This window comes from Molothrus aeneus, chromosome 3, assembly GCF_037042795.1.
Source record: "Molothrus aeneus isolate 106 chromosome 3, BPBGC_Maene_1.0, whole genome shotgun sequence".
Classification (NCBI taxonomy): domain Eukaryota; kingdom Metazoa; phylum Chordata; class Aves; order Passeriformes; family Icteridae; genus Molothrus; species Molothrus aeneus.
In genome coordinates, this window is record NC_089648.1 from 86,914,565 (window position 1) to 86,927,321 (window position 12,757).

Genomic DNA, 12,757 nt, shown 5'->3' on the forward strand with positions numbered 1-12,757 from the left:
GCTTTTGACTTGCTGGCAAAGCATGTCTGAAACTCAGAGTGTTCCCTAAGGAATCTTCTGAGATAGAAACTCACCTGCTGTGTGTCTGAAGCTACTGCTGGTTCCCTCACACTCCCTGGGGTTGATTAAATCTTTTCCTGGATTCTTATACCACAGGTCAATTCTGTGAAGACACTGGGTCACTGAAGCGTTCTTGCTTGATGACCCTAAAGTTTGGGTAGGGCTCAGGTGCTTTGCATGGAGCTCCAGTGCAAGTCTTTGCTCTGCATGAGGGAGGGGAGGATTCTGCTCTAAGCACAGTCACAAGTGCCTGTGTGCTATTTTGCTCCCCACAGAACTCAGACATTTCTCTCAGGTAAGTCCTGAAAGACCCTGTGATTTATAAAGTGCAGTCTCCAAAGACAGAAACATGGGCTTGAATGTCTGCAGTTCTTTCCTGGTGCCTCGACGGGATCTTCATTTAGCTTTCCTTTCTTCGAAAGGCATGCCCTGTGTTTCAGATCCCTGGGAGCTGTAACAGGTTGCTACCCGTGCTGCTTATCCCCCAGAGATTTCCTTCAGTGACTCCATCTCCCTTTTCTTCTTGCACAACCCCTGGAGGCCAGATTCTTAAAGCTTGGGCCCCTGCTATCCCGGGTTCATTAAAATGTTAATGGCTTTTCTTGTTCTGTAGCTTCTTCTAGACAGGAGGGGCAATGCCTAAAGTTTCTGCAGTTAATTTAATGCATGCTGATATTCAGGATTATGTATACTATGCATGTATGCTGTGTTCTTGCAGAGGTGGTGCAATCCTTTTTAGTATCCCTCTTCTCCAAGAAGAGGGGTATTGTTTGCCTTTGACAAATAATAAATCCTCCAAGCTCCACTCATGTGTTTTTGTCATGATACTGCATGTTCCTTAAAATGCCCTGAAGGTGTTAATTTAACTGTTGTATTCTTACTTGAAAGAAATTTCTATCCTGCACATGCTTTCTCTTAACAGGTGTGCTGTGGAACCCAGGTCTTTTGTTCTTGATGTCATACACCTTTTACAGCCATTGACAGATTGTCAGCAGCTTGTTTCATTCAGCTCTTTTAGCATAAAAAGAAAATCACTGTGAGCTAGGATAGTAGGAATTAGGCACTGGAGTGGCTTTCCTATCCTTCCCAGCTTCAGGAGTGCCATTTGAACCGTCCTGCTGTCCACCCCTTTCTCTGGGCAGGCTGACCCTGTTTCTTTTGTAGGAGAGGAGCTTCTTGTGCTGCTGTGTCTACCTGTGAGTTGCTGTCTATTTGTGATCAAAGCCTGGCAGGCTTTTCTGCTGCTCCTCTTGCTTCCATTGAATGTGTATACCAAGGACTTGGTCATGCTAGCCCATAGCATTGGTAGTTGCTCTGTGCTGGCAGTTTTGCACTGGCTGTCTGTAGTGACTTCCCAGCTGGCAGCAGGTAAGGGGACTCAGATGGTGTGGTCTTCTGTGGAAGTGGTCTGTAACCTTGCAGTTTGGTGTTATGTCCAAGCCCCAAGACTCAAAACCATGGAAAAGATGCAAGTGTGAGTGCAGTGGGAGAATGAAATTGTTTTTTATCTGATTGGTAGATAGGTTATTCCTGTTCTGTTTGCTGATTCAGCTCTTGGTGGAGCTGAGATCCATTACTTTGTGAATTGAGAAGTGATGGGTTTTGCTGGGGCACCTACTGAGGAAATCTGTGTGTGGGGACATCTCGTTAAGCTATATTTGGCTCTGCATGATGCTTGATACCAAACTCTCAACATGGTTCTTTACTATGATAACCAATAAGAATAATACTGTTTGTTTAATGTGTACAGTTCATATTTTATACCTACCACAGAGATGAATTCTGGCTACATGATATATTAGTTGCTACCCATTTTTGTAGTTTCTGATTAAACTGAACTTACAACTGTATTGATAGTGTGCTTGTTCTGGACACAAGTCTTGCAACATGAGGATATTCTCATTTCAAAATCCTCTCTCCTCACAGCTGCCATATGCTGTCATGACAATAATTATAGATTTAACCAAAGATAAATCTGCTAGTTTAGGATTACCATAACAGTAGAGATGGTTCCTCACAAGCATGTCAATAATCACTACATTGTGTGAGGAAAGACTACATTGCTCCTATGCAAGGTCTGTGCAGGGTCCAAGACTTTGGAAGTCAGTCTCTAGAAGATCAGTATCCCAAGTGCTCCATGAGCCTTATTCTTAAGTTTTCCTTGCTTCCACAATGGATTTAGAAACTTATATTTTGTTTTGTCTTCAGCTCTCAGGGTGCTTGGAGAACTCTGCAACAATGGTATTTAACTGTCCTACTTTCAGCTGCAGACAATTTGATATTTCTGCTTTTTATTTGAAGCATTTGTTCTTTTTAGTCACTTCACAACCTGATTGGAAGTCTCTTTAGAGATCTTGGTCATCTTCACGACACCACATGCATTGTGTGGTAGATAAATTTTATTCTACAAGTAATTAGAAGGCCAGGTGAGTAGACCTTGCTGAAGGGTGGTGTAGAATCTTTGCTTTGCTGTCTGAGACTCAGCTCACTTGTTTGAATCAGTGCCTGCACATCAGTGCTTTCCCTTCTTAATTCAGCCACCTGCTCTCCAAGGTATGCCTGTCATCTGTACTGCAGGATCCTTCTCTTCTGCCCACAAAGTGAGTAAGTGTTCCTCTTTTCTTCTCCCCCACTGAAAACAAGATAACCAATGTTTTTTCAACCTAGATATTCTGATGAAGGAAAGGCTTGAACACTTGCTTTGGTTCAGCCTGGGCTGGTGGTCCAGCTATTTTACAGTGAAGAGATAGTAGGGAGAAGTAGGGAGAAGCACTTTTGAGTCTTCTGATCTTGTCCCACAGCCTCACATGGACCCTGCTCTCTTGCCTGGCAGCTGCTGCTGTTGCTTTGTGCTCTTGTCTGGAGTCTGGCTGTCCACCTCTGCTGCGTTTCCACAGCATCTGAGCAGAGACTTCCTCCATGAAATTCTCTTCTTCTCTGCCTGCCACCAGCTGCCTTAACATGAATGTGCTGATACAGGTCTGGTGGCGAATAGCAAAACCTAGGATGCTGAGAAATAGATGGGAATTGATGCTTTCTTTCTTAGTGGACAAGGAAAAAACCCCAAGCCAGCAATCTGTGCTGGAAGGCAGTATAGTTGACATATGCATCTATTCTGTTAACATATGCAACTCCTGGATGTTGCTTGTTTGCCTTCTGAACTGATTTGTGTCCAAGTGAGTGCTTACAGACAAACAAGATTTGCTCTCCTACTCCTGTATGGACATGTCTTATCTGATACAAGAAAGCATCCTGTGAATGCAGTTGCTGCAACCCTGGTGTTTACACCTGAAAGTGATGGAACACCCCACCAGAGATTGTTGTGTTTTGTATGGTGGTAGAGTAACCTAAGTCTGCATATAGTAGCTGCATATAGTCTGCATATAGTCTGAATAGTAACTGGTGTTTGGTTTTGCAGGGATTTGGGGGATTTTTTTGTGCTAACGAAAGCAAAGCAGACTTGAAGATAAGAGAATTTTTTGCTTTTTTAGATGGTTGCTTGCTAACAATTGTGTTGCATGTTTGAGTTTTGATGTTTGGGTTGGGGTTTTTTTGACACATCTGATTTCTTGTGATGTATACCTTTTCTTTGTATTATCTCCTGTTTCTCCCTTGAGGTTAGTTTAAAATTTGTGCTTAAAAACATCATCACTTTAATGTCTTATACATGAGGTTTAGGGATCGATGTACAAAGGAGCATATTAGGGAAGAAAGAAACATCTACTGCAAATTAGTTTTGGACTCTGGAGCTCTGCACAGTGCCTCAGACATGTAAGAAATTCTTACTTACTTTGAAGAAGTGATGTAAAAGTGAATCTGATTTGTGAATCTGTGTCAGCTAAAATTAATTTCATGTCAGTAGGTTGGAGGAAGATGAGAGCTTTATATGCAGCAGGAGAAGTAAGGTGAGGAGAGAAATTACTGGACCATGCCCTTGCACAGGGCTTCTCATCAAGGAGAGGGAAGAAGCAGCAAGTGCTGACTGTGATTGAGAAAGAGAAGATAAATGAAATCTCATGATAGAATAATTTAATTAGAGAAGTCTAGAAGATGTTATTTTTAAATGGATTGCAGAAAAGTGGATTTTTCCATCGTGGCATGTTCTGCCAGATTTAACTGTTCTTTCTGATGAGACTTTGCCAGTGTATTTATGTGTGCATCTAGCAATAGTGCCTTCATACAAAGCCAAAGGAAAGCTGTGGAGAGGAGCAGGCCAGGTTGGAGGCAGAAACCTTAGGCTGGCCTCAAGTGTCAGCTGGAGTGTTAAACATCAGACAGTACATATAGGAGTGACATAAAATAAAAACTTAATTTTCTGAATAATCTAGATTAGATTTCTGAATAATCTAGATTCTGAATAATTAAAACTTAATTTTCTGATAATCTAGATAATTCTAGATGCTAAAATGGTAATCTGCAGTCAAGTTGTTAGTGCTTGTATTCACAGATTTGCTTGGGTTTCAGTTTCTATTTTATTGAGAATGTAAGATGACATGACAATGAAGTTAATGAAGAATTAGTCTGGAATAAATTTCTCTCATCCACAGCTTCATAGGTAGAATACTAATTTTCACATTTCTTACCCTTATTTCTCAAACTAAAAGTATTTAATTCCTGTTATCCTTGAGGTCCAAGGTGGAAATTCTTATAAAAATATCTCCATTAGCTCCTCTGTTTTAACTCTTGACTGGCATATATAAGTAAAAAGGTAGAATACATAAGTTTGTTGTCAAATTGGGCTCTTGCACTTAATTCACCTGGAACTATTTTTTCCTTGTGATCTGGTCTTCCAGCTCTTCACTCTCTCTCCCCCCCTTCTTTTTTCCTCCTGTTTCAAATTTACAGCTCCTGATCTCAGTTCCTGCTGCTTGCTGCAGCTGAGAAGGATAGTCTGTTGAATTACAACATGCTATCTGTTCAAAAATCCAGCTTGTTCTTATGTCCCTGCACAGTTTTCTTTCAAGTAACATGTCCAATATAAATGTATGTGTGAAATGCTGTTTTGTGAGGACTTTGTCCCTGGTGCTTCTGGTGTTTTGGAAAGGGATGTTTCCAGAAGCAGTGAGGAGGACAAATGAGACATGTCTCTTCAGTTTCTTGTTAATTATTCAGTAAGGGGTTTACTTGAGAAAATGCAACCTGAACCTCTTGGTGAATTTTCCTTAAAGCTTTAAAGACAGGTCTTGAAAGAGCTTTATCTCTTGTGTGTTGTATATCCTCAGCTTCAGAGCCTGAAGAGGAAAATGTTACAAACCTGTTAAAAGAACCACTTAATCTCAATAGACTTTGCAAGAACCACATTCCTGTCACATTGTGCCCCAAAACTTGTAGCGCTTCATTGCAAGAGGTTGATTACTTCTGACTTCAGAGCTACTAGCAGAGCCTCCTGGTTTTAAAAAAAGGGAAACCTGTCTGATCAATGAGACTGTCATGATATCAGTATGGAAGTGGGGGGAGAGGATGAGTAACCTTCCTCCATCCCTTCCCCCTGCAGGATCAGACCCTTGGGAGCTGCTTTTGGGAGGATAGAGAGATGTGGTGGGGACATTTGTGTCCCAGCAGCCTGCTCAGCTGGGATTTCCAGCTGGAGAGCCCTTCAAAAAGACAAACAAATGCTTGCAGCACAAATTCCCACTTGAAAGGTATTTGACAAAGTGAGCAGTTTACTTCCATGTTTAATAGAGGGAGGAGAGGTGGAGAGCAGGGCTGGAAAACTGAGCTTTTCCAAGAGCAGGCTTCTCAGGGATCCTTCTGAGAAGGTGGGTGGCACAGAGGAGCCCCCCTGGAAGTGACAAGAGAACCTTTAGGCTCCTAAAGCATTTGAGCATTGTGGTGCTTAATGCTTCGATGGACCTTTGGTGTGTGTGGGTGCATGTGTAAATACCGTAGTTGATAATGTATATTCTATATGTGAAAAGAGGGGGGATGAGAAATAATCTGTGTATTGAATTGGGTGGATGAGACCTGGTTTGCTGCTGGTTATCTCTCCTGAGGGTTAATGCTGCATGGATTCACAGTCTTTGAGTCTAGAATGGGCTTCCTTGGGTATAAATTTGGTGTAAACTAATGAGCTGTTAAATTACATTTATGAATTACTACTAGTTGCTAAGCAGTTAAAGGTGTTTTATGTAGAAGTTCTGTATATACCTCTTGATGCACTTTCCACTAGGACCAGGTAAATCAGATCTGTTCAGCTGATTCTGGCTAATCAGATCTGTTCAGCTGATTCTGACTGGGGTGTATGCAGTGTGCCAGCTCCAGTGCTCCTAACACACAGTGCTCTGTGTTGCCTTCATAGCTGGAAAATATGACTGCATCCAGTAGTTGCTCCCTGAAGGACTCTTGAGCGTGGTAAACTCTCCCTGAGGAATGTGGGGCATCTCTCATATCTGAGAATTCAGCAAAGTTCTTGCAAAAATACTTTTTTGACCTCTGTTCTTTTACTCGAGAGTCACTGTTTGAGTAGCTCTGGTCTGGCAGCCCTGTCACAGCCCAGGACTTTCCTGGCCATTGGTGTTGTGATATTGATTAGATGTTGGAAATTATGTTCAATGCTGCAGGATGTATAAAGGATGCTGACTGTACTGTGGCCTTTGTGTAGATGGAATATTAACAGTTCTTGAAATTTAACATAGAATGCTGGAAAAATGTGCCATACAAAAATTTTATCAGTTTAAAAATAACCCTCCTGGCCATTAGAGGAAGAAAAGTGGGGGAATGTGGATTGAGTGATGTAACTGTTGTAAAAATCTTCCAAAAAAAAAGGGGGGGGGGGAAGGAAAGGATTATCATCAATCAGAAGGATTTTTTGAAGTAATTTCCTTATCTAGGCAGTACAGAGTTCCCTAGTGTCAAACTTACTTCTAAAGTTACTTGTACAGGGCTTGCTAAATTGTTAGCAAATTCTTGTGCAAACTGTGACAATAAACATAATAAACATCTGAAGAGGTGCTTTGAATGGAGAGGGGGACACATGCCCTCTTGTATACATGACTGCTGAGTCTGATTTTGATCCACTGCTGCTGCCACAACTTCATTTCTGCTGTCAGTGTATCTGTACTGTCACACGTCACAGGGCTTATGTTTGGTTTATGGCTTTATTATTAGCAGTGCTGCACAATCTGCATACTAGGACATCTGGGGCAGCGTGTAAATGCAAAGCATTCATCAGAGTGTAGCGTTAGAAGAATCCTAGATATTTAAGTAGGATTTGAGCTGGTTATCCAGCAGTGGCAAGAAAAGTATTCAACCTTACTGTTGCTAATGCTGGCAGGTACGTACATGTTAACGTCTGTAACAAAATTGAGTACTCAGCACTAATGGTGAAAGTTTCTTAATTCATTAAGTGACACAAGGACTTCTTTATGTATTTTAATATCCTCTGCTGCATTCCAGTTGATTATGTCAGTGGTTTTATTATGGACCGTTATCTTCTCTGCTACAATGATCACTCACTCATTTTGTCATATAGTAAAATGTGCCTCTTCTTTTCTCTTCCGAATTCATTTATTCAATGCAATGTTACACTAATCTTCACACATAGTGATAAAGTATCTTGTGTTTTGCTTGAGAAATCTTTTTAAGATGCTTGGCAATGAAAATTAGTTACATTTCAACCTTTTTGAATTCAGTAAATGTATAATGATCCTTGCTTCAGAGAGCTGCACTGAATTTTTGTCCATCCTTTTGTCCAGATAGGCAGAAGAGAGAAATGAATAGTGAAAAAGAATCAAGTGAGGGGGGGATGCACTTTACAAAATCAGAGAATGGGTAATATTGGAAAGGATCACGGTGGGTCATTGATCCAACCTCCCTGCTCAAGCAGGATTGTCCTGGACCACAGGATTGCATAGGATTGTGTCCAGCTGATTCTTGAGTATCTCTAGGGGAGAATATTCCACAACCTCTCTGGGCAACCTGTTTCAGTGCTTGGCCACCTGCACAGTAAAGATGCTTTTCCTTATAGTCAGGTGGAACTTCCTGTGCATCAGTTTCCATCTGTTGCCTTTTGTCCTATTGCTTGGCACCACCAAGAAGAGCCTGGAAACATCCTCTTGACACCCTCCCTTCAGATACTGATAGACATTGATGAGTTCCCCTCTCAGTTGTCTCTTCTTGAGGTGAAAAGGCCCAGGTCCCTCAACCTTTCTTTGTAAGAGAGGTGCTCCTGTCCCTTAATCACCTTTTGGAGCTGTTTCAGGAGCTCCCTGTCTCACACTGGGGAGCCCAGAATGTGACACAGCTCTCCAGGTGTGGACTCACAGCTCACTGAGTTCTTGGTCCACCTCACTGTCCATTCATTCAGTCTGCACCAACTGGGTTTGCCTACAAGGTTATTGTGGAAGACAATGTCAAAAGCCTTGCTAAAGTCCAAAGAGACAATATCCATAGCTCTCCCCTCATCCATCCAGATAATTGTTTCATTGTGGAAGGCAATTAATTTCATCAGGTGTGAATCCATGCTGACTATTCCTGATCACCTTCTTATCATCTATTTGAAGGGACTGAGGTGAAGCTGGCAGGCCAGCAGTTCCCTTCTTGCTTTTTGTGTTGACTGGGCTGACATTTGCTTTTGTCCAATTCTCAGACACTTCTCTTCATCCCCATGACCTTTCAGAGATGATCATGAATGGCCTGGCCATGGTGTCCACCAGCTCCCTCAGCACGCGTGAGTGTGCACCAACAGGGCCCTTGGACTTGGGGAAGTCAAGTCTGCCTAGGTGTTCTCTAACCCAATGCCTCTTGTCCACGGAAAATTCTTCCTTCCAACATTGCTTTACCCATGTCTCCTGGGTCAGAGATTATGTGAGAGAAACCCACAAAAATGAAATTTCTCTTGTTTTCACCATGTCTGTTTGGATTTCTTACTGAAGAGTTTTGCTTATGTAGTGACTTCATAGTCTGAGAAAGCACATTTTATTTCCAGAACAGATTCAGTAATTTGCAAATACACCCAGACTATAAGCAGTACCTGTACTGTGTTTTTGCAAATGGTATCTTACATATATTGGAGTAATTTTTTCCTTAGCATTGGCTTTTACAGGTAGTATCCAAGACTGTTACAACAGCAAAAGCATGTCAAAATAGTTTTGTTGAGAACGCATATTTTCTGGGTTTTGTAGTACATGATACAGAAGTACAAGAGAAACTATTTGCAGTATGGCAGTGAAACTATATTTTGGTGGAGGAAATCAGTAGCATGATTAGTTTTAGAAACTTCTGCATTGAGGATTTATCTTCTATGTTGTGTTTTTATGTGTATATTTTTTTTCCCCAAACAAATTAGGATAGTTATTTTTACTTTAGCTTTACTTTTTGTCGTTTTCTTGTTTGTTTGTTTTAATCAGTGAGAATGATTGTCATGCTAAAGCATGTTTTTCTGTGTGAAAGGGTTGTGTGTGTACATAAATGCATTGTAAAGTTTGTGGATGCTGGCTTGGTTGCAAAGAAATAAGTAATTCTCCGTCCTCAGAAGGTTTGAAATAGAGATGCCCGTTCCAGAACATTTGCAGCTAGTTCCCAGGGAAGAATAGCATGAAGACTAGATAGTGGATGACATTTTTAACTTGCTATTGGTTAGCCAAGTTCAGTGTCTGTATTTGTTGTTGCTGTTATGCAAGATAAAAGTTCCAGTGTCTATTTGATTAGATTTAGATGAGATTTTAAGAAAAAATTAACTGCTGTGGGGGTGATGAGGGTCTGGAACAGGTTGCCCAGAGAAGCTATGGATGCTCCATTACTGGAAGTCTTCAAGGCCAGGTTGGATGGGGCTTTGAGCAACTGGGTCTAGTGGATAGGTGTTCCTGCCTGTGGCAGGGGGGTGGGACTAGGTGATGCTTTTGGTGCTTTCCAACTCAAGCCATTCTGTGATTTTGTTCTGAGTTGGGAAGCATTCAAAATAGATGGTTTTGGTGAGATTACCTTGCAAGAGATGAACCTGGTGAGCAGATACTTTCCTCTTTTCTGTGCTTCTTTCTCCATCACACCTCTTTTGGGGAGAAAATCTGAACAAAATTAATGGGTATTCAATTCTGAGTTAGTCAAGTAGGTAGGAAAAGAACTAATTTCCATATTTTTTTCAATGTATTTAGCTCATACATGGCTGGTGAGGTCAGTGGAAATAGCCAAAATCTTTGAAACAGAAGTCCAACCTTTACTTAAAATTTTACTATTTTAAAATTACTTTCAAAATTATTCATAAAGATTAATTTTGACATTCAAGGAAACATAATTATTTGTTTAATTTTTGCTGGATCTCAGCAACAGTAAACAGGTACTTAATCAGAAGACTCACAGCCTATTTGTGGATATTCAGTTTGCTGTAAGAGTGCCAGAAGACAATTTTATTTCTAAGACGTACTTGACTTGAGCATATATATGTGCTGTATTGAAATTCCTTGAAAGAAATCCACCTGTTTTCATGTACAAATATCTCTGTTTACTTCCTGGCAATCTGAAATGGTGTAGTTATGGTAGTACTTATTTGCAGCCTGTCAGTGTAAATATAATTTTTGAATTACTTGGCTATGGTGTAAGGGAGGTTGTTTCTGCTTCATGAGTGTAAATTACACTTGGAGGACTTGCACATTCTCTTCTTCCTTCCACTGTTTTCCTTTCCCGTGTTCTTTCTTCCACTACAGAATGTGGGCATGTATTGATCAATTCACCAGAGGTTCAGATTATAACTGGCTCTTTAGGGCAGCCCTAGCATATTGGTTGTCTGATTCTTTTGATGGGCAGAGTCTGATAAAGATCAGTCCAAGGACAGGTGAGTAGTAGGAAGATGAACATGGAGCAGGAGGGGGAAATGGGGTGTGAAAGGAACCAAATGGGTCTGCTTCTATAGTTCTGTACTTGGACAGGGAGCAGTCTTGCATGTTGAAATGTCTTGAAAGATACCAAGATAACACCTTGCAGTAGTGAGTTACTTACTGACATTAAGCAATAATTTAAATACAGATGCCATACAGTTACTGACAATTTTTTTCCTTTTTTTTTCTTTTGCAGATATTCCTGAAATACCAGAAAGCATCTCATTCTGCAGAGCACTACAGGTAGCAGATTTCAGTGGCAATCCACTGACTAGGTAACTTCACCTTCTTCTTGGTGTATGACATACCAGAATCGCAGTCCTGCTGTAACAATTATGATTTTACATAAGCCCTTAAAAATTGTGACCCAGAGCGTTTGCCTCTGGCAGGGACTGCAGCAAAAGTTCAGACTTCAAAAGTGATGCGCATCCTTCTTTGGGTAGGGATGAAATTTGTTAGCCAGCCAGAAAAATCTGATTTGGTAAATCTGATTGAATATAAAATGATTTTCATTCCTTTTCTTAAATGCATAGCAAAACCATGTTCATACATGGGAAAGATACAGCAATGGTTAGAGTGAATGAATTGGCACAAACCCAGGTGCCTGACGATTTGGAATAGGCTGTAGATCAGCTGCTGCCGATAATGGCTTTTACTAATGATTAAAGCTTGGACTAGCATTTCATCACCCTGCCGTCAATTGGGACACAGTGACATGCAGTAACATGAGGCAGAAATGTGCTGTGTTTGTCAGTGGCTGCTGAGTCTGCTGCCAGCCTCTGTTCTGAGCAGCTGAGATTTGGAGGTTATGCACACTTCTAGTATGGAAGAGGAGTTTTGTTTACATTTCTCTGTTCAATTTGCTAAAGAATTTGGAATTCATCTAGTAAAGTGAGGGTGGAACTGGCAAAGAGGAGGTGATTTGCTAGTTAAAGCCTTTGAATAATATTTGGAGAACTATTTCTTGAAGCAGCCGTTGCCACAGAGCTCCTTTGTGATGCTGAGCAAGTCACATAAGGCAGAGTGTTCACAGTGGGTGCTCACTGACCTGCTTTGCTTTGTACTGAGATACTTGCAGGGCTGGCTGGCTGGCTGGCTGGCTGGGCTGCTGCAGTGCTAACAAACAGGAGTCTGTAAGAGCTTAAGCCGCTCCAGTGGTTTTGCAAGACTGCTTCTCCCACGTGTACAGCTCAGATTCTTCAGAAGTGTGCTTTGAATATTGCCCATAGTGCCTCCTAAGTTCTCTGAAAGTCACATCGCTGAGCATTAAAGGGACACTTGTGATCTTAATCCCCCTGGCTCTGTAGCCTATTTATATAGTGAGGATAATAATACCACAAAAATCTGGCAAAGCAAACTGAGGCTGAACTGATGTTTAGATACACAAGTGGTGAGGGTCACTGAGCAGCTTTTTTCCAGGCATCAGTTGCAGTGTATAAAGCTCAGATCTGTGTCCCGTGGTATTGAAATCACAAGTGTCAGTAATAGTGTTCTAGTTACCCTTCTTCATTCATTCTGTGTGCTCAGTAAGGCCTGAGGCCTGAGTAATGTGTTTCCTTAAACAATACCTGTAATGCACAATTACAGCTTTGTGGAATTCACAAAAGAGTTTTTCAGTGATGTTGAAATAGATCTCATAACTCTGTGTTGATAATTTAAGGGAATTCTAAAAATTCTTGATAAAGTGGCTCCAAAGCATGTGCATGTCCTGCAAAACATCACTCCAAGCAGTCTAAGTTAGAAAGCACAGATTCCAGGAACTGTTTACATATGGTTGCCAGGTATTTCTGTGATGAGATCCAGAATTTCAGTTTTACCTATATAATAGCATGGAAGTTTTTACACTGATTTGCCCAGGCAAAATGGAAAAGTCAAATAGTTATTTT

General features: G+C 41.1%; 1 protein-coding gene across 1 annotated transcript in view; it reads left to right on the top strand.

The window, feature by feature from the left end:
• LRRC1 (leucine rich repeat containing 1) overlaps positions 1–12,757 on the top strand; it is a 69,324-nt gene that overhangs the window by 18,790 nt on the left and 37,777 nt on the right. Inside the window, exon 3 of the mRNA XM_066547312.1 lies at positions 11,068–11,146. Coding sequence (XP_066403409.1) covers positions 11,068–11,146 — 79 coding nt within the window. The remainder of the gene's footprint in view (positions 1–11,067; positions 11,147–12,757) is intronic.